This window comes from Heloderma suspectum, chromosome 1, assembly GCF_057233095.1.
Source record: "Heloderma suspectum isolate Gila_16-S chromosome 1, 16-S_ref, whole genome shotgun sequence".
Classification (NCBI taxonomy): Eukaryota; Metazoa; Chordata; class Lepidosauria; order Squamata; family Helodermatidae; genus Heloderma; species Heloderma suspectum.
The window spans coordinates 402,755,900-402,777,136 of record NC_139458.1 but is presented as its reverse complement, the minus strand read 5'-3'; the positions used below and the strand labels follow the sequence as shown (position 1 = coordinate 402,777,136).

Below are 21,237 nucleotides of genomic sequence, written 5' to 3'. Positions count from 1 at the left end.
TTCATATAAATGTATTTTCCCTTCCCCTTCTATTGTGTTGGAATTATGATCCAGTTTACTGTAATTCCTGGAAGAGAAATTGTGGCATCCCAGAAAACTTCAAATCATACCTTAAATACAGCTTGAAGCTATCAAACCTATGTCATCCCTTCCTATATCTTGGAAAGGGGTCACAAAAAGAGGCCCATAAGAAATACCAAAATCCATAGTAGGGTAATACCTTTATTGGGCCAAATAATAAGCCACAAAATACTGTGTAAGTTTTTGAGTTCTCTAGAACTCTTCATTAGGCTAGAATCTAGCCACTAGACAGTTTAAAAGGGGGGTGGGGTGGGGGAGAGAAGCTGGCTGATGCTGAAGCCATGGAATCTGTATTTAGTCTTAAAATGAATATGAGTGGAGGTAGCTACCCAATTTGGATTCTGTTGCCTTATTTTTTTTTTTTATCTAGCATGCCCCCTAAAAACCCCTAAAGTGATTTTTCTAAAATAGGGATCAGCCATTGTATGTTTCTTTGTCACATGACGGCATCTAGCTGTCCAAGATGCAGTTTGAAGCCTGGATAGTACCTGATAGACCTTAACGTAGTAGATAACTTGGTGTCCTCGAGATGTTTGGGACTACAATGCCCAGAATCCCTGACCATGCTGTCTGAGGTTGATGGGGGGTTTAGTCCAAAACATCTGGAGGGTGCCATATTGTATATCCCTGGCCTAATCTATCTACTGTCTCCTCCTACATTCTAACTTGACTGACTAAATGCAGATTCGGTGGCTTCAACATAAGCCAGTTTGTACCTCCCACACCCCTCTGTTTTAGGAGGCCAAAGTGTGGCATACATAATCTATCTCTCTCCAGTTTATTCTCACAATAACCCTGTGAAGTCAATTAGGCTGCAAGTCAGTGACTGGCCTGAAGCCACTCAGTGAACTTCATCGCTCAGTGGGGATTAGAACCTGGGTCTCCCCACCTCCTATTAGCCTTAGCAAGCATAACCAATAGTGACAGACAATGGGAGTTGTAGGCCAAACCATCTGGGGGGGCCACAAGTTGCCCACCCCCTGATATCCACCCTGATGAAAAGTTCTGGACAATTTGAAAGCTTCCTCACTATTTTGTGACATTTTGGTTGGCCTAATAAAGGAATTGCCTTATGGACTTGGAAGGGTGTGAAATGAATAATAATGGCCCAATTGGAGAAGGAACTCTAGGAGATAATTCAGACTATTGTAATCACTTGATACATCTATTGTGGTATGGCAGTGTTGTGTGGTGGTTAGAATGTTGCAGCAGGGCTGGGGAGACCTGGATTCTAGTCTCCACTTGACCATGAAGTTCTCTGGGCCACTTTGGGCCAGTCACTGACACTCAGCTTAACCTACCTTACAGGGTTGTTCTGAGGGTAAAATGGAGAGGAGGAGGATCATGTATGCTGCCTTGGGCCCCTTGGAGGGAAGGTGGGATATAAATATAACAAATATAAGAATAATAAATATTCTGGAGCCCACAGAGAGGTTCATCCTCTAAGAACCTGCTCTCATGAAAGATTATTTTAGAGATGTGTTGGGCACATCTATAGAAAGTAGTAACTGTTACATGCTTCACCATAGAACCCAATGCTATGCTGATGTAGTGCACCTATTGAAATAAATAGGCTTAAATGCATAGGACTAGACTGCTAATGTACTTTCCTGACTACATGAATGAACTTGATCCCTAGGGTGACACCAATCTGCAACTGCTTACCTCCATTCTGTAGCACCTTAGTGTAAGAGCTATACAGCTATACAAATACTCCTGAAAGGAGCAGGCAGTCTACCACAATCACAAAAATTCAGCAGGGGCTCCTTGTGTACAGGGTTTAGGAGTATGCATGGATTTTGTACTAGGTTTCTTATGATGGTGTAGAGCTAAAACAATCCAAAATACTTCTGTAGACATTTGGATGCATATGTTCCAGAATCAAATAATGGGCAAGTTGTTAGTCTAGTACTTGCTAGCTTTTAAGGGTGCAATCTTGCTTCTGTCATGGTGACAAAAGTCCCTTTAATTTTAACAGATCTGGCTTGTACCTGCCTTGCCTTTGCATAGGCAGGAAGGAGTCTGAAAGTCGGAGGACCTTCCCCATCAAATATGCTAATAGAAATAGTTTGAAGAAGATGCACACAGATGTAATTTTATTGAAAAATCTTCAACACAATCAAATACATTTTAACCAAATAGGAATGTTTGATAAAATTCCAGTGCTTTCAGCATTCTATGCTGTAGAGACGGGCCCTTTTGAGATGCTTTTAGGCCCACTGTCTTCCCTTTAGTTGAACATTTAGAGGGGTGGGATTCCAATAGAGGATGTAGTACTTTCAGGTATGAATAGTGAAGGATGAAACTGCTGTCAATGTCATGCAGCCAACCAACATCGCTCAAACTCATTTGCAATACTGCCTGTGATTCACTTGGGAATCTGTCTGAATCCACTTAGCTCCTTGTGCAGACCTTTACTAGCAATGCACTTTTACACCTTGGAGTGTGCCTGTCAGAGCAATATTTGGAGCATTTCTATAAGATGTTGCCTTAATACTGAATCAAACCAATCATTTCTCTTGGACAGTACTGTCCCCTCTGAACAGCGGCACATCTTGAAGCTAGTATCCCTCTAGGCCAAGGTCATGGGAACCTGCCTTATACTGAGCCAGACCATTGGTCAATCTAACCCAGTATTGTCCATACTGACTGGCAGCGGCCCTCCAGGATTTCAGGCAGGAGTTTTGCCAGCCCTACCTGGAGAAGCTGGGGATCAAGCCTTGGGACATTCTGCATGCAAGGCAGGTGCTCTGCCACTGAGCTACAGCCCCCTGCTATTTTCCCTGAGATGACTGAAAATGCTGGAGACCAAGCCTGTGCCTTGAGCATGGAGAAGGATTAGCTAAACTCATTACTGCCCTAAACTCCACGAACATGGACAAAGATGGGCTTAAAAAGACCTCACCTGCTTCACTACTACATAAAGGCCTTATCCATCCATACTTGTTACAAGAGGTTATTGTTTCAGGAATCTCCTACCACTTAAATGTAGCTTAGTAAAGGAGCTCATCTCTTTAGAAAAGAGCATGGGTTTAGTAGGAGTTCTTATACAGTTAGTAGTTTTCTAAACCTTCAGGCAAAGCCAGTAGTCCTCCTGTCCATGCAGGTTCTCTGTGCAAGACAACTGCTGTACTGGCTCAGTCTTCCGCCATTTCTATTCTCCAGTATAATAGAAAATTCAGTAGCACTCAGTCCTCAGCTTATATGGTTCAGCACTTGAGCTCTTCTCTTGAGGTGCCGTTTTCGGATTTTTATCACCCACTTCACACTGAGTTTGGCAAAATCGGCTGCTTTAAACAAAGCCAGGAAAATGCCACACAGAAGGGCAATCATGTTCCAAGGATTTGCAGTGACAATCTATGGAAAGAAATCAAACTCACGTTTTGTTTTTTATAAGAGTACTGCTTGACTTTCTTTACAAAACGTTTTAACTGTTTCTTGGTTTGTCGTTAACATATGTAAAACCTCCTTGTATCTTGAGGCCCTGCCGCAAAGAACCCAGGGGAGAAAAAGTTGCGCTCCAGCACCATTCCCCTCCTTACACAATCCCACATGACTGGGAATCAATTCACCTCTTAGCACAAGAACGCATCCTTAACTACACGCACAGTGGTTAGTGAGCTCCTTCATATGGCCATATATATTGCTGAAGATCCTCATACTGCCATATGTGCATTCCAAATATACATTACAAAATAAAATAGAAATGCATCTCTCTTGCAACACAGTATATGAAATATCCAAGTCTCTGTCCTTTGCTCTGGCCTTGGGACAGAGAAAAACCAGCAGGAGAACAAGCTTTCATCTTCTGCAAATCCCAGTGCACAAGCCATGGGGCATGACAACAAGATGTGAGCACCTGTGAGTGACAGATTTTCAAAGAACAAGCTCTTCAAGACCTCGAGCGGTCTTGCCAAGCCTGCTGTTGGAGCCCCGTAATCAGACATGTCAGGGTATCTTCTAGATGCAAGGGAGCCAGTTGATCAGGGAGCTGTGTCAGGGTATCTTCTAGATGCAAGGGAGCCACTTGATCAGGGAGCTAACTGTGGTCGTGGCTGCAGTATTAATATGGTATCTATGTATGTAAACACATAGTTTGACCCAGAACTGCTGGAATGGGTTGGGCTACAGGAATCTAAATTTTTAAAAAATGTAAAATTGTGGCAACGATAATACATGGAAGATACTTGGACTGGATTGATTTTGGTGTGCCCTACTTCCAGTCTCCCCAAGTATGTTCAGGATTGCAATACCTCGCCCTTGATTCCTCTATAACATACATGCTACCTCTCAGTGTTTTCCCATTGGTGTAAGCTAACAAATTAACTGGTGAAATGCTACAGCACTTTTTTTTTTTTAACCCAACTTCCCAGCAAAGCTCCCAAAGTTGTAAATTTTTGGAAGCTGCTCACTGCTGTTCAAGGTGATCAAATGGTGTGGCAGGCTCGTAGTGAATAGTTTTTTTTTTTTGCTGATGATGGGTTTCATTAGCAGTGGCTTTTATGACGTCCATATCCATTTTTATTTATAATTTTTATTCCAACCCACCCGGAGAAATTTTTGGAGTTGGACTGATAAATCGTTTCATTTCATTAAACCAAGGCAGAAAGCAGTGAGGGAATGGAGGACAACTGCATCAGCAATGAATGGTGCAGCAGAGTGATGTAGCGGAATGACACACGCGGGCAACAACATAGTCTGGGTCAAAGGTAAGTGTGGTCCTCTTCCACATTGCTTGGATTTACAGAACTGCTAAATCTCCTCTTTCTCTGTAAGTCAGTGGAACGGTATTTCTTCCATTGGCTTCTATGCAGAATAAGAAGGGGTCTACAATTACGAGAGCCACTCATTTGGCTGTAATGAAAGCCCAGTTTGAACAATCATTGGAACACAACAGGCTGCCTTATACCAGGTAGATTATCTGTTCATCTAGCCTAGTAATGTCTACTCAGATTAGCAGCAGCTCTCTAGGTCAGCTTCTCCAATTGGGGGCCCTCCAGATGTGTTGGGACTACAACTCCTGTAATTCCCAGCCAGCATGGCCATTGGCTGGCAGGGAATTATGGGAGTTGGAGTCCCAACACATCCAGAGGGTGCCAGGTTAACAATGTAAGAACAGCCCTGCTGGATCAGACCAAGGGTCCATCTAATCCAACATTCTGTTCCCAAAGTGACCAACCAGCCATCAACGGGAAATCCATAAGCAGGACACGAGTGCAACAGCACCCTCTCACCCATGTTCCCCAGCGACTGGCGTACATAAGCATACCGCTTCCGATACTGGAGGCAGCACATAGCCACCAGGAGTCATAGCTATTGACAGCCTTCTTCAGGAATGTCTCCAATGCCCTTTTGAAGCCATCCAAATGGTGGCCATTGTGTCCTCTTGTGTAGCAAATTCCATAGTTTGACTATGCGCTGTGTGAAGAAGTCCTTCCTTTCATCTGTCTTGAATCTCCCACCAAACAGCTTCATGGGATGACCCGACTGGCTTCTAGTATGAGAGAGGGAGAAAAATGTCTCCCTATCCACGTTCTCCACACCATGCATAATTTTGTTCATTTCTCAGTTGGAGAAGGCTGCTCTAGGTTCACAGGCAAATGTCTTTCCCATCACCTGCTGCCTGATCCTTCTATAACTGCAGGTGCCAAGGATTTGAACCTGGGACTTTCTGCCTGCATGCAGAGCGCATACTCTAGCACTGAGTGATGGTCTCTCCCAGGCTCTACAGACTTCGATGATCAGGCTTGGCTCTAAACATAAATATTTCCCAGTTATACCTATAAAAGCCCTTTTTTCTACAGCCAGGAAGAGAATAACAAGCTCTAATAAGGGACTGAATCATTTTCCGATCACTTAATGTTTCTATTTACAAAAAAAGAAATCCTACATCAAAGTAAAATGATCAACATTTACTCACATCTTGAACTTCCTGGATAAAAGGATCTTTCCATTCAAATACCACAAAAAACAGTTGGTCACCTCCTGCTTTTGTCGTCCGTTCAATGTAGTTAACCACACTGATCTGAGAGTAGGAGAAGGAGAGAAATATGTTAGCCATTACTCTCATATAACCCACTCCAGAAGTGCTTTCCTTTAAAAGGTTGGGGCTCCAAATGCCCCAATAAAGAAAAGGGAAGTAGAATGGACAGGCAGTTGCAGGATGACATTTCAGTGAACAAAATCAGATACCTATTTCCCCCCCTTTCTAACATTCCCTTGACTCTTGCCATGTGCTTTGTAGGAATGAAGGGTGCAGATTGCAATGTGTTCTTCCAAAGGGCAAGTAGTTGTTTCCAGACATACTAGACTGAAAGCATGGGCCGGGTCAAGCACCTACTTCCAGAAGGGGTGTTAGCAGGGCAGGAAGGGACTTGGTTGGCACTTGCAGGACCCAATCCTGCAAGCCCTACCCAAGTGAAGAGGTATCGCCTTGTTATCTCCAATCTCTGATTGGAGATAACAAAGTTATTCCCCCTTGTTCTCTCTGATCAGAGATAACAAGGGGATTCCTCTCCCCTGGCCAGGGCATTGGGCTTGGGGAGGGGACGCTGCTTTCAGGGAGGGGGCTGGAATGGGCAGTCCCATGGGCTGGAGGTAGCTCTCCCCTGTACTACAGTGTGTTTGGAAGTGTGTGTGGCTTCTAAAGCAGGTACACATACTCATGCACAGGGGATAGTTTCCTGTTGTTCACAGCTGCCTCTTTTATTTATTTTTGGGATTTGTACCCTACCTTTCCACACCAATATGGAGTGCTGCAAGCGGTCTACAGTCTTTTACAATTTGCTGAACTGCCTGGGTGAGTAGGGGCTTTAGAGAAGAGCCTAACATTTCTTAATGGCTGAGAATCTCTTTCTTGCATTCTGCAGCCTTCAGTAAATGGGAGGGGCAAAGAGACAGGACTTGTAGTTTGCATGTAGAGAGAAAGAGAGCAGTGAGTTCTAAAACTGGGTGCAACTGTTGCTCTTGGGAATCTGATTCAGGATTAGAGGATGTGCTACCTTCTTTAAGGGTCTGCTTGCTTCCAATGTGCTTTGTGTCTATATCTATAAATGAACAGATCTTACAAAGACACCAAGAATATTCAGTGTTCACTCTCATCCAAAGGAAACTATGCCATGTAATGGCTGCCCCTGGACTCCTTACTGTTCAGGGAAGCAGAGGGTGCATGAGAAGGAGCAAGAATGTGTAAGCTGAACAGTCAGTAAAGCACAAAAAGTATGCTATACCCTCTGCCATTCCTTTAGCACTGGCCTGCTTAACAAAATAGAAGTGTAGGAAGGGGACGTTATGCCCAACAGCCAGCAGTGCTGGATAGCAAGCTCTGGGTGACGTTAACAGCTCCTCTGGCAATCAAAGTTGTGTTTTGCCCAGAATTGAAGAAACCTGGCAAAAGCTCTTTACCTCCTGCCTGAATTCAACTGTCTCCCTCCCATCTTCTTCTTTCGTTTTCACCAAAGACATTTTGACCCAGGTCCGGAAACCGCCAGAGAACTTCCAGCTGGAGTAGGAGCTCTCGCACACCTTCATAAACTCTGATTTGTTTGGACTGTAGTGGGAAGAGGTAGCATTACTTTTGGAAACAAAAGGAGGTAAAAAATCCTTGTTTACTAGGACCCTGGGGCAGGGGAGAAGTGTGTGGTGTTATTTGCTTTAGACCCTGTTGCCTTAGTTGATTGATTTTGTTATAAGATCCACAGTCTCAGACTTCTCCCACTTGGTGCCCTCTAGCTGTATTGGATGACAACTCTCCATATCATCCTGGCTGGGGATGATGGGAGTTATAGTTCAACACAGCCGGAGGGCACCAGCCCTACTGAACAATACTTTTGCATTTATATAGTTCTTTTGAGTATTCGAGCCACTTCATTATTCTGGTACAACCCTTACAACAGCTGTCCTAGGTTGGTGTTATTCTCTCCATACTGCCGATGCAGGAGTGAGGAGCAGAGGCTGAGAAAATACTGCATTTCCCTAAGGCCATCTACGGAGTTCATGCAGGTCAGATCTGAGTTCTTCATGATATATAGCACAGGCTGCAATCCTATATGCATTTAAAGGTAAAGGTGTCCCCAACCAGTCATGTCCGACTCTAGGGTGTGGTGTTCATCTCCATTTCTAAGCCGAAGAGCCAGCGCTGTCCGAAGATGCTTCCGTGGTCATGTGGCCGGCATGACAGAACACTGAGGTGCACGGAACGCAGTTACCTTTCCCGCCGAAGCGGTACCTATTTATCTACTTGCAATTTCTTGCTTTCGAACTGCTAGGTTGGCAGAAGCTGGGACTGAAGACGGGAGCTCACTCCGTCATGCAGCACTCGGGTCTCGAACTGCTGTCCTGCCGACCTTCCGGTCTGCAGTTCAGCGTCTTAACCACTAAGCCACCGTGGCCCCAAGTCCTATATGCATTTACCTGGGAGCAATTCCCACTGAGCTCAGTGGGGCTTACATATGTACAGGTTTGCACTGCTAGCATTTTTTCATCCTGCTGGGGTGTGTGTGCTCTCCCTCTCCCTCCCTCTCCCTCTCTCTAACTGAAATGTAATTCTGCAGTGGAATTTTACCATCAGTTAAAATTTAATTTAAAAGACAAGCTCCTAAGACTTAATTTAAGTTAGGCCTTGGTTCCAGCGGCAGTTCAAAATAGCAGGACTCAACTTTGAAACACGTGACTTGAAATGAGAATACCTCCAAACATGTGCAAAGTGCCTTCCCTTATGGCTGCATAACCACAGCCATACCAAAGTAGCTGGAATTGGAATCACATAGATATAAACAGATAACGCTGCCTTATACTGAATGCAGAACTGCATCTCAGCCAAACCATGTTCTCCACCATTGAGGCATGGGTCTTACTTCAGTTTCAGCCCCTGTATGAGAAGTTAACTACAATGGCCTCTGGAAATACGTTTGGAGACAAATTTAACTGACATATCAACAGCAACAGCAGGGAGGCTAAAGGTGTAGCATTCAAACATTCCATGACATCTGGACTAAATTTTCCATTATGTTCCCTTCAAAGGGATTTAGTGTAACTTCAGTATATATGCCCATTGCTGAGCAATAAGCCATTGCATAGTCACCAAGACCATGAGTGTCATATTTCATAAGCTGAAATAATAACAGCAGAGTCCTCGGTCTTTGCTGGCACACAAGTCTCCTTGTGCTGGCACTGCAGAAGCTGTAGGAAGTGGGCCTGACCCCCAACTTTGTGCTGTAGTACCCTCCTCCATGGTACCTTGCAACAGGCCTGGTGACAGCACATGGAAAGGCTGGACCATTTCCCAGGGCCAGGAGTGTTCAGGAGGGGATTCCACTGGAGATTGCTTGCTTGCTGTTGCTTGAAGAGCAACAGCAAGATGAGGCAGAAGAGGGAAATGCTGAGGTGAAGAAAAATGGAGTAGAGGATACTCCTTGGAAAAGGGTGATAGTTAGGAGAAGAAGAACTAGACGCCACTCTGCACCAGTGGAAGCAGTGGAGCTGTGGAACCGATTCCAGGTACTTGAGGATGAGACTGAAGAACAGCCTGCAGAGGAAGAATCACAGGGGAACCTGCATGAGAGTGAGCAAGAGGCTGAAGGTCAGTCAAACAGAGGCGATGAAACCCAGGCCTACAAGAAGAAGAAGAGAAGAGTGGTAGTAGTGGGAGACTCCTTGCTGCGTGGGATCGAGACCCAAGTATGTCGCAAAGACCCGTGGTCTCCCGGGAGGACAGATTAGAGATGTGACTGAAAGGTTGCCTGCACTCATAAAGCCCACTGACAGGTATCCCTTTCTTCTCATCCATGTGGGAACAAATGATACTGCCAAGCGGAGCTACGAAGAGATCACGTCAGACTTTGAAGCTTTGGGAAGGAAACTCAAGAACTTTGGGGCCCAGATAGTTTTCTCATCCATCCTTCCAGTAGTTAGAAGAGGGATAGAAAGGGAACGAAAAATACTCCGGGTGAATGACTGGCTACGAAGGTGGTGCCGACAAGAGAGATTTGGATTCTGGGACCACGGGCTATACTTCCTGGAAGATGGGCTGTTGGCTAGGGATGGGTTGCACCTCACAAAGGCTGGGAAGAATGCGTTTGGCCACATCATGAAGAACTTCATCAGGAGGTCTTTAAACTGAATCCTACGGGGAAGGGAGATGTAATGTTGGGGGTAACAATGGACATAGGCGCATGCACTGCAATGGAGAGAACAGCTCTGATAGCGCCCAATCATAGTCTTCAGACACATGTAGGAAGAAAGCCAGACTATGAAGCACATGGTCTTCGATGTCTATATACTAATGCCCAGGGTATGGGAAACAAACAGAAGGAACTTGAACTCTTAATACAATAGGGAAATTATGACCTGATAGGTATAACTGAGACTTGGTGGGATGACTCTCATGACTGGAATACAGCAATTGAAGGATATCACTTGTTCAAAAAGAACAGGAGGAACAGAAAGGGAGGTGGGGTTGCACTGTATGTGAAAAATACATATCTCTGCACAGAAATACAGGAGGAGGAGCTTGGTAGCCCCATCGAGAGCATCTGGGTTGAAATAAATGGAGCAAAGAATAAAAGGAACCTGGTGGTCGGAGTCTACTACCAGCCACCCAATCAAGGAGAAGACAAGGATGAAACTTTTGAAAAGCAAATAGCCAATGTTTTAAGGAAGCATGATGTAGTAGTAATGGGGGACTTCAATTTCCCCAATATTTGTTGGGAGACAAATTCTGCAAAACATGGCCCCTCCAGGAAATTCCTGACTTGTGTGGAGGATAACTTCCTCCTACAGAAAGTAGAGGAAGGAACTAGAGGATCGGCTATCCTTGACTTGATCCTAACCAACAGAGATGACTTAGTGGATAAAGTAGCAGTTACAGGAACTCTGGGGGAAAGTGACCATGTTGTACTTGAGTTCTTGGTTCTAAGGGAAGCAAAAGCCGAGGGTAGTCAAACGCATACCCTGGATTTTAGGAAAGCTGATTTTCATAAACTCAGAACAATGATCAGTAAGGTCCCATGGCAAATGATGCTAGCGAGAAAAGGAGTCCAAGATGGGTGGGAGCTTTTAAAAAAGGAAATTCTCAAGGCACAATCACAAGCAATTCCAACAAGAAGAAAAGGTGGAAGACAACAGAAGAAGCCAATGTGGCTTCACAAAAAGCTTACGGATGACCTGAAAACAAAAAAGGACACATATAGGAAGTGGAAAGAAGGCCAAGTAACAAAGGAAGAGTACAGGCAGATAGCACAGAATTGCAGGGATGGCGTCAGGAAGGCTAAAGCTGAGAACGAGCTGAGGTTAGCAAGGGATGTTAAAAACAACAAAAAGGCTTTCTTCAGCTACATGCATAGTAAAAGGCAGAGGAAAGAAATGGTGGTTCAGCTATTAAATAAGGATGGCAAAACGATAACAGATGACAAAGAAAAGGCAGAGGTGCTCAATTCCTACTTTGGCTCAGTCTTCTCCCAAAAGAGGGTCTATGACCCCGCTGGCAAAGGCGAAGTACAGGCTGAAGGGGCAGGATTGCAGCTTGAGATCGACAGGCATATGGTCAAGGAACACCTCATTACTTTGAATGAATTCAAATCTCCAGGGCCAGATGAACTGCATCCTAGAGTCATAAAGGAACTGGCAGAAGAACTCTCAGAACCGCTGTCTATTCTCTTTGAGAAATCATGGAGGACGGGGAAGTGCCAGATGACTGGAGGAGGGCTAACGTTGTCCCTATCTTCAAAAAGGGTAAAAAGGAGGAACCTGGGAACTACAGACCAGTCAGTCTGACATCAATCCCTGGGAAAATTCTGGAGCACATTATAAAGCAATCCATCTGCAAGCACCTTGAAAACAATGCAGTGATTACTCGAAGCCAACATGGATTTGTCAAAAACAAGTCCTGCCAGACAAATCTGATCTCATTTTTTGATCAAGTAACCTCCCTTGTAGACCATGGGAATGCTGTAGACATCATATACCTCGACCTCAGCAAACCTTTCGACAAACTGCCCCATGATATCCTGATGAGCAAACTAGCTCAAAGTGGGCTAGATGAAACAACGATCCGGTGGATCCACAGTTGGCTACAGAATTGGACTCAAAGAGTGCTTATCAATGGGACCTTCTCAAACTGGGGAGAGGTAACGAGTGGGGTACCGCAGGGCTCAGTCCTGGGCCCAGTGCTCTTCAACATTTTTATTAATGACTTGGAGTAGGAGGTGCAGGGAATGCTGATCAGATTTGCAGATGACACAATATTGGGCGGGATAGCTTATACTTTGGAAGACAGAAACAAAATTCAAAGTGATCTGGATAGACTGGAGCGCTGGGCAGAAAACAACAGAATGACATTTAATACGGACAAATGCCAAGTTCTGCACCTAGGAAAAAGAAACAAAATGCACAGTTACAAGATGGGGGATACGTGGCTCAACCACACTACAAGCGAGAAGGATCTTGGAATTGTTGTCGATCACAAGCTGAAGATGAGCCAACAATGTGATGTGGCTGCAAAAAAGGCAAATGCTCTTTTGGGCTGCATTCATAGAAGCATCGCTTCCAAATCCCGGGAAGTACTATTTCCCCTCTACTCAGCACTGGTTAGGCCTCATCTGGAGTACTGTGTCCAGTTCTGGGCACCACACTTTAAGAAGGATGCAGGCAAACTGGAGCAGGTTCAGAGGAGGGCAACAAAGATGATGAGGGGACTGGAAACAAAGCCCTATGAAGAGAGACTGAAAGAACTGGGCATGTTTAGCCTTGAGAAGAGAAGACTGAGGGGAGACATGATAGCACTCTTCAAGTACTTGAAAGGTTGTCACAGAGAAGAAGGCCAGGATCTCTTCTTGATTATCCCAGAGTGCAGGACACGGAATAATGGGCTCAAGTTACAGGAAGCCAGATTCCGGCTGAACATCAGGAAAAACTTCCTGACTGTTAGAGCAATATGACAATGGAACCAATTACCTGGGGAGGTGGTGGGCTCTCCCACACTGGAGGCCTTCAAGATGAGGCTGGACAGCCATTTGTCAGGGATGCTCTGACTTGGATTCCTGCATTGAGCAGGGGGTTGGACTCGATGGCCTTGTAGGCCCCTTCCAACCCTACTATTCTATGATTCTATGATTCTAGATCTCTTGTCTGGGGATGGGAGGGACACACACACACACATGTGCACACACCACAAATCCCTTGCGAAAGCCCCCGCCCCCCTGCTGGCATTGCTTTAATACAGGAGTGGGCAACTTGTGGCCCTCGAGATGTTTTGGCTCACAACTCCCATCAGCCCTGGCCAGCAGAGCCAGTGGGAAGGGATGATGGCAGTTGTAGACCAAAACATGTGGAGGACCACAAGTTGCCCACCCCTGCTTTTAAGAGGAACCTTTTCTAAAAGGAGGGAAACTGGATGCAAAGCTCTCCTCTCTCTGCCTCTTGAACATTAAATGCCAACTGGTAGATGGGAGGCAATGGAGATCTTTGCCAGCACTTTGAAAAACAGGCAAGTTAAACAAACAACAGCATTTGATATCAGGCTGAGAGAATTCAGCATCCTGAGAATCTCAGCTTTCATTTAAAAACAGAGTTCCTGGTCCTTATGGCTTGAATGTGTAGGAATCAATATTCGGTGAAATCTCAAAGAAGAATTACAATAACTGTCAAAGAAGAATTACAATAATTGGAGCGAAGAAGGAAGTGGCTAACAGAATCTAGGACAAAGGCTTGGGAAGATTTCCTGGAGACTTTATCCATTGTAACACAGAGGATGGGGAAGATCTGTTCTGAGTGCCTCCCCTGGGCAAAATCACCTTCCTTTTTAGCCCCTGTTCCTTCTTATGTTACATATTCAATTAGTAATGAACAAAATTAAGGAGAACCAGCTGAGTGTGCCTCCTGGACTGGTGAATATTGGGTGTTAGCACTTGAGATAGGATGGAAAGAGATCCAGATTACAGGGTCATCATTCTGCAGATCATGCTGTAATAAATTTTTTTTTAAGATACCACATGGAAATTATATATTTTAAAATCAGAGGAGAAGGACTAAAAAGCAGGATTTGGAAAACACCATTTGAAAACCGAGTGGGCTAAGATAAGCCTTCCCAGGCTTAAGTGGTAGAGGGAAAACATCCAACCTCTAAAAATGTAAATAAAGCAGTGACGGACTGGGAGCCGGGAGATCCGGGTTCTAGTCCCCACTTGGCCATGGAAGCTCACTGGGTGACTTTGGGCCAGTCACAGACTCTCAGCCCAACCTACCTCACAGGGTTGTTGTTGTGAGGATACAACGGTGAGGAGGAGGATAATGTAAGCCGCCTTGAGTTCCTTGCGAGAGGGAGAAAGGCGGGGTATAAATGCAATAAATAAATAAATAATAAGAGAGCCAGTATGACAGCCACTGTGGTGTAGTAGTTAGAGTGCTGGACCAGGACTCAGGCTCTATTCCCCACTCGGCCGTGAAGCTCACTGGGTGACTTTGGGCCAGACACTGACTCTCAGCCCAACCTACCTCACAGGGTTGTTGTTGTGAGGATAAAATGAAGAGGAGGATGACCATGTAAGCCACCTTGGGCTCCTTGGAGGAAAAGCAGGATATAAATGTATTAAATTAAATTAAAAATAAAATAGCTTTTTAAAGGCTGCAATCCAATGGTCCCTGGGAAGGTGTCCTGAGGCCAAAGGATTTTTTGGATTTCCCCATCCAAGGACAGAGAGAGACATCCGTCCTCGGAGGGGGAGATCTGGCATCGGATGCTCCCTTCCAGCCCTCGCATAAACCTCTGCTGCCCTTACCTCTCTGACGCTGGGGGAGTGGGGGAGCGGAAATGCCGCTCCTCCCTCTCTTCTGCCCCACTGGGCTTATGTCAGCAGGGTTTGGATTCCTCAGAGGCTCTGACCTCAGCTCTCCACAGCACAAGGTAGGATTGTTCTGCAAACGTACACCAAGCATTGCAACTATAAGGGATAAAGGAGTTGCCTCGCTTGTCCCTAGGGATGAACATATTAACCTGCCTTGTAGGAAATCACAGCTTTGGTTCTGCTAAGTTCATATTGCTTATTCAGACGTTATAGGCACTGTCCAATAGGCACCTATGATACTGCACAGCCATCATCTGTACAAGATTCATAACTGCAACAAAAGCAATAGCTGTGGCAGGGAGGAGAGAGGAGACTGCATCTTTCCAACATACTTTTCTTTTGATATGCCTGTTCTAGGAAAATGTAACCAGCCCTGGCCACATAAGAACCTCCTTGAGGATAGACTTTTGAAATCCTTGCCAACAACTGAATGATGGCCCTCCCCCCCACACACACACCCCATAAGTTGGAAAGGCCCTTTATTAATATTACTGCAAAGCAGTTGCTTTCAGGTCTGTCCCCCCCACCTTAAATTTCCATGGAAATTGTTTACTCAAGGAGGCTTCTGATGGAAATATGATTAAAGCTGGAATGAATGCTTTCCACAGATTGTCTGCTTTAGCTCCATTACCAGGCCTGGCTGGGCCTCTTAATTATTCAATGTTACCCACTAGCATTTTGAAAGCCTCTCCATACTCTGGCTAATTGTGGGTTACCAAGGCAGCCAAGTATGCTATGCGGAGAGCCTAAAAAAGAAGTGAGGATTATAAAGTATGATTCACACTAAGCCTAATTTATATGGAAAACTTCTAAACAGGCAATTACCCAGAATTCACTTAAGATGTAGCCTCTCAAACAGAACACTTGTAGTCTAGTTTGAGGCCTGTTTTGCAGCCCGCCTAAACATACTGCTGTTCTGTTTCCTAGAGGGATGGAATTTCTCTTCTGTGCACACTGGCGCAGTAGACAAATCCTGCCCGATTTACTGCAGTGGGAACAGCCACGTAAGTTCAGGTATTGCTTCCCTATTCTTTCCCAATTTGTAACAGACAGGCAGAGCCTTGCTGTCTGGCTGGTTGCACTATTCCTCGATTTACTGGAAGCACAGGAAACAAACAGACCACGTCTCGACCACTGACACTCCCTCTCCAAGGAACCCTGGGAACTGTAGTTCACAGGCCTAGGGTTCTATGAAAGAATATTAGCACCTTTACTGAAATACAGTTCCCAAGATCCTTTGGGCGAAATCATTACAGCAGCCGTGCCAGGCCCATCTCTTGGTGTTTTGGCACCCCGGTGGACATGCCACCCCCACTGTTCCCTATCCCCCGGGCGTGCTCCTCTCTTCTCTCCCCCCTAGCCCCCCCACCACTGCCCTCCCCCTCTTGCTCCATCCTCCTCCTCCTCCTCCTTAGTCTTCCTGCTGCCTGCCTCCCCCTCTCTGCCATGCTTTATGGGGTCCTTCCTTAAAGTGAGGCATACTGGGTGCGGTGGTTCTGGAGATTGCCTGTGCTTCAGCATGATCCCCTCATCCAGAATGCCTCACTGTTTGGAGAGCCCACCAGATCAATCAGTCTCTCATTCTGAAAGAGTCCTCAGAGTGAGAGGTTGTGTGGGCACGCGGGCTGTCTGGGCAGCATACATGGGTGGACAGCTGGAATCGGGGAGGAGCCAGAGTGCCGCTGCCATTTTTAGGGGGGCATTTTGGTGCCCCCAGAATTTGGTGCTCAAGGCAACCGCCTTGTTGGTTCCCTCTCCCAAAAAACCCAGCCCTGAGCTGTGCAGCATCTCAGGTCTATGGGACAAATCCAGCCCACCTGGCATCCTAATCCAGCCTTCCCAGGATTCCCAAGATGGCTATGCCCCCTTCCCCTATCTTGTCTGGTGGTTTCCCAGCTCTTATGTGGCTTGTCTCTCCACTCTCAAAGGTTGAAATGCCTCCCGTTAGTCTTAGTTACTGGGATAAGCGTTTTAAGCTTCTCTTATTCACATGTTTTGGAAATGCCCAATAGTTGCCTCCTTTTGGGATGAAATTATTATACGGATAAATTTTGTATTAGAAAGCTCTTTAACATTTACTGATGTAAATGTTCTCTTCAATTACTTACCTGCTTTTTGGAATGTAACATGTAGTCAGCGTAAATGGATCTTTGGTGCCTTTTTGGTTGCTAATAGACTGATATTATGCTACTAGAAGGATAAAAGCTCACTGCCTACAATGCAACGGATTGAAGACTTGACAACGCTAGCAACATTTGACAGAGTGGTATATAGGCGTAACTTGCAAATGGACTTATATTTGGATATCTGGTCTGCTTTTACTGAAGATTATGTGTAACCTATTCTTTTTCTCTTCTTTTCTCCCTAGAATATTGTAATATTTGAAACTGAGGATTTTAGAATATGTTGTTATATTTTTAATTTTTTGGTTTTGTTATGTTTTTTGTTTGTTTTGTTAAAACTCACAATAAAAAATTGATTAAAAAACAGTAAGCATTTTAAGCTAAAGTATAGTGGTGTTTTTGACCCCACCCCTTTTGCCTTTGGCCCCAGCCACCCCTGGAATGCAGACCCTGAGAGCTTCTCCAAAATGGAATTCTGCCCTCGGGCTGAAAGAAGTTCAACACCCCTGCACTACAGGCTGATACAAAACTGACATGATTTTGCAGAGAAGTCATGCCCAAAGGAGGCTACAAAAACCCACAGATCTTTGCAGAACAGACCCTAGTTTGAACAGTGCCACCCCGAATCCTTGGTTTAACTAGGAATAGCAGGGAGCAGTAAAAGAAATGGCATAATCCTTGTGTGGTTTGTGAAGAAAGTCCTCCAACTTCACATGCTGATTCTCATAAGGCAGTGCTTTTTGGCTAAGGAATCCATCAGAGAGACAAACTGAGGTTTCTCAACCTCAGACCCATGCACAGAAGAAATACTTCTTCACACAGCGCATAGTAAAGCTATGGAATTCACTTCCAGGAGATGTAGTGGTGGCCACTAATTTGGATGGCTTTAAAAGGGGATTGGACAAATTCATGGGGGAGAAGGTTATCAATGGCTACTAGTCCTGATGGCTCTATGCTATCTCTGGTATCAGAGGCAGTATGACTATGTACACCAAGTGCTGGGGAACTTGGACAGGAGGTTGCTGTTGCACTCAGGTCCTGCTTGGCCACTGTGTGAACAGAATGCTGGACTAGATGGACCCTTGGTCTGATCGATCAGGGCTCTTCTTATGTTTTTATGTACAGATACAGCTGATATAACTGGAGATATACAACCCTATTTGCAGTGCAATACTCATCAGAGTTTTCTTGAACTGGCTAAATTCATGTTTCATCCCCGCTCAAGGCCACTAGCTGATCTGCACAACTGAAGCTTGATCGGGCCTGATCTATGTATTTGTTACATTCAGATTTTCAATAGAGGGCCCACCATCTGAGGCAAGGTGGATGGCTACCCAGTTTATTATTTATTCATTTTAAAAATCATTTACACCTCACCTTATCTCCAAGGAGTTCTAGGTGATTTACAACCAAGTTGATAGTTTAACCATTAAAACAGAATTCCGATTTAGGACATAACGTAAGCACAAAGAACAGCAACAGCAGAACAGACTGATCAAAACAGCAAATTAAAATGACATATCAGGTGTCTTCCTAAAAAGATAGAGCTTGACCAGCTTGTGGAAGGCCTTTAGAGAGGAGATGGGCTTCTTAAGGGAATTCCAGAGCCTAGGCTCAGCCAATGAAATTCTTAGTCCCATCTCAGGCATTGTTGGGAAACAAAGGGAAGCCTATGAAGATTGTCTCAATAGCAGGGCAGGCTCGTATGCAGTGGTGTAGTGGAGCACCGATCAAAGCACCGGGAACATTTGTATTAGCAAGGATACTGACATCATCTGCCAGCCCCTCATAATTCCAATTCCATTTCCCCTGAGCTTAGGTGAAATCCTCACAGTAGCGGGGGGGGGGGGGGGACCGGGGGGATGGATTTTTCCAGCAACAGTATATTCACCGGGTTCGCATGATCACCACAGTCCACGGCTTATTGAACTTATGGTGAGTTGTGGGCCAGGTGACTTTTGAATATTCAAGCCACAACTGCAGTCTGTGTCATCCGAATCTGGCGAGGGTGGGTTGTTGGTTTGGTTAACAAACCACCTGGAACCCATGGGCTGTTTTAGGGTTGCGGGTGGTTTGTTAAACATGCCAACAACCCAGCCTCGCTGGGTTCAGACAAGATGACAAGCTGCGGTTGTGGCTTGATATTCAAAACGCCTGCCGGCATAAGCCACGGTGGGCTGCTAGATCATGCAAACTGGCCCACTGTGAGCTTTCCTTGTTGTAAGGCAACACACATAGTCTTGAATGGGCAATCAAGACCCATTCGCATTACAAAAGACCTGCTCATGGTGGAGATGAAAACTTGTGGAACTAGTTTATTGTGAGGGATCAACACAGCTGCCTGCATTTTTTGGACTCTCCTCAGGGGCCTGGCTAAAAGGAGCATCACGATGAGTGCCTGCACTTCAAAATGTATCATTACACCACTGCTTGTATGGGAGAAGGCGGTCCTTCAAATATCCGGGTCTTAAACCATTTAGGACTTTAAAAGTCATCGCCAGCACTTTGAACTGTGCCTGGAAGCAAATTGGAAGCCAGTGTAGCTGTTGCAACAAGGGAGTCACCTGCTCCCTCTACATGGCCCTTCCTTAACTGGGCTCCTGCATTCTGGACCAACGGTAGTTCTGAATACTCTTCAACGGCAGCCCTAAGCGGAGCGCATGGCAATAACCCAGATGTGATGTAACTAAGGCAGCTGTCACCCTGGCCAGTCCTGCATTCTTCAGGAATGGGTGCAGTTAGCACACCAACTTCAGCTGGGCAAAGGCACTCCTGGACACTGAACACAGCTGTTTCAGTTGTGGAACACTCTCCCCAGAGAGGTTTGCCTCACACCTACTTTATTATCCTTTTGGTGCCAAGCAAATACCTTTTTATTTTCCTGAGCCTTTTAGATGCAATTATAATGCTGCTATTTTATGCTGCTTTTATAATTTTGTGGCTCTTGACTTCTGCTGCTTCTTTTTTTGCATTTATGTTTTAATTGTTTTATTCTTTTTGTAAACTACCCTCAGAATATAATTGAAGAGTGGTATAAAAATACTTATAATAACATTTATATCTCTCCTTTCTTCCAGGAGATCACAGCAACAAAGATGTGTAACCCTGTGCTTGGAACAGAGCCCTTTTTGGCCCCTGGGAGCTGCCAATCTCTGAGGAGATTAGTGGGGGGGAGTTTTGAGGAGATTCTAAGGAGAGTTGTTGTTGTTCAGTCGTGTCCGACTCTTTGTGACCCTGTGGACCATAGCACTCCAGGCCTTTCTGTCCTCTGCTCTCTCCCGGAGTGTGCTCAAGTTCATATTCATTGCATCGGTGATGCTATCTAGCCATCTCATCCCGAAGCAATTCTGAGAGGAAAGAGAGACTGAGGAGAAAAGAAAGGGAGGCGAGGGAGTAGGGGTAAAAGCAACCATCCTGTAGTAATTAACTCCTACCAGATTAAGAGCGCAATGCATTTCTACTCCCTAATAAGCCCCATTCAGTTAAATGGAACTTACTCCCAGGTAAGTACGTATAGAATTGCAGTATAAGCCAAATATTTTCTCTCTCTCCCTCTCTTCCTCTCCATGAGTGGAAGATAGATGTTGGAGCTGTAGCGGTGTAATGGTAGAAATCACTCATATTGTTTGGTACTGTCCAAAGATTAGGTCTTTTCAGAAATGATTTTAGAAAATATCGGGGAAATGGCAGGATGCAGTTTAACATTTGATGCATTGGTTATTTTATTTGGAAATGTAAAGGACGAGGTTCTTCAGGAGGATATGGAAAGGATTATACATCTGCTAACAGCTGCCAGAATTGCACTCAGTCATAAATGGAACCAAAAAGATCCCCACTCCCCACCCCTTCTTTGAGAGAATGGATGGTGAAGGCTTGGGATATGATGTACTTCTTACATATATTTTCAAACTTACAAACATTATCAAAATCAGGGAGGACAGACAGGGAAACAGCAGCTTTATTGAAAAGCAGTCTATTTCTCTCATGTTTTGGAATAACAAGTCCAGTGCAGGATAATGTGCAACCATATAATTTATTGGGAATATTCTAAAACAGAATGAGAGAGATCATAGGTTGAAACATACACATTTTTATTTATTTAGATGCAATCTTATAGTCCTTGGAAGATCATCCCAGGGGCCATATGATTTTTCAGATCTCTCCCTCCGAGGGTGAAAAGAGGGGTCTGCCCT

At 45.0% G+C, this 21,237-nt stretch overlaps 1 protein-coding gene and 1 long non-coding RNA gene across 8 annotated transcripts in view; one reads left to right on the top strand and one right to left on the bottom strand.

Annotated features, from left to right (window-relative positions):
• Positions 1–2,155: 2,155 nt before the first annotated feature.
• PACC1 (proton activated chloride channel 1) overlaps positions 2,156–21,237 on the bottom strand; it is a 42,643-nt gene continuing 23,561 nt past the window's right edge. For 6 of the 7 annotated variants that reach the window (XM_084828862.1, XM_084828863.1, XM_084828859.1 and 3 more), the window contains 3 exons: positions 7,486–7,630; positions 6,002–6,106; positions 2,156–3,438 (listed from right to left, as the gene is read on the bottom strand). In XM_084828862.1, the coding sequence (XP_084684988.1) occupies positions 3,277–3,438; positions 6,002–6,106; positions 7,486–7,630 (412 nt within the window). In that variant the 3' untranslated portion in view covers positions 2,156–3,276. The remainder of the gene's footprint in view (positions 3,439–6,001; positions 6,107–7,485; positions 7,631–21,237) is intronic. The other variant, XM_084828865.1, reaches the window with a different exon arrangement.
• Positions 4,671–20,771, top strand: LOC146360101 (uncharacterized). Its single transcript, XR_014786935.1, has 3 exons — positions 4,671–4,790; positions 19,410–19,866; positions 20,125–20,771. It is a non-coding gene; the product is annotated as an uncharacterized LOC146360101 (long non-coding RNA).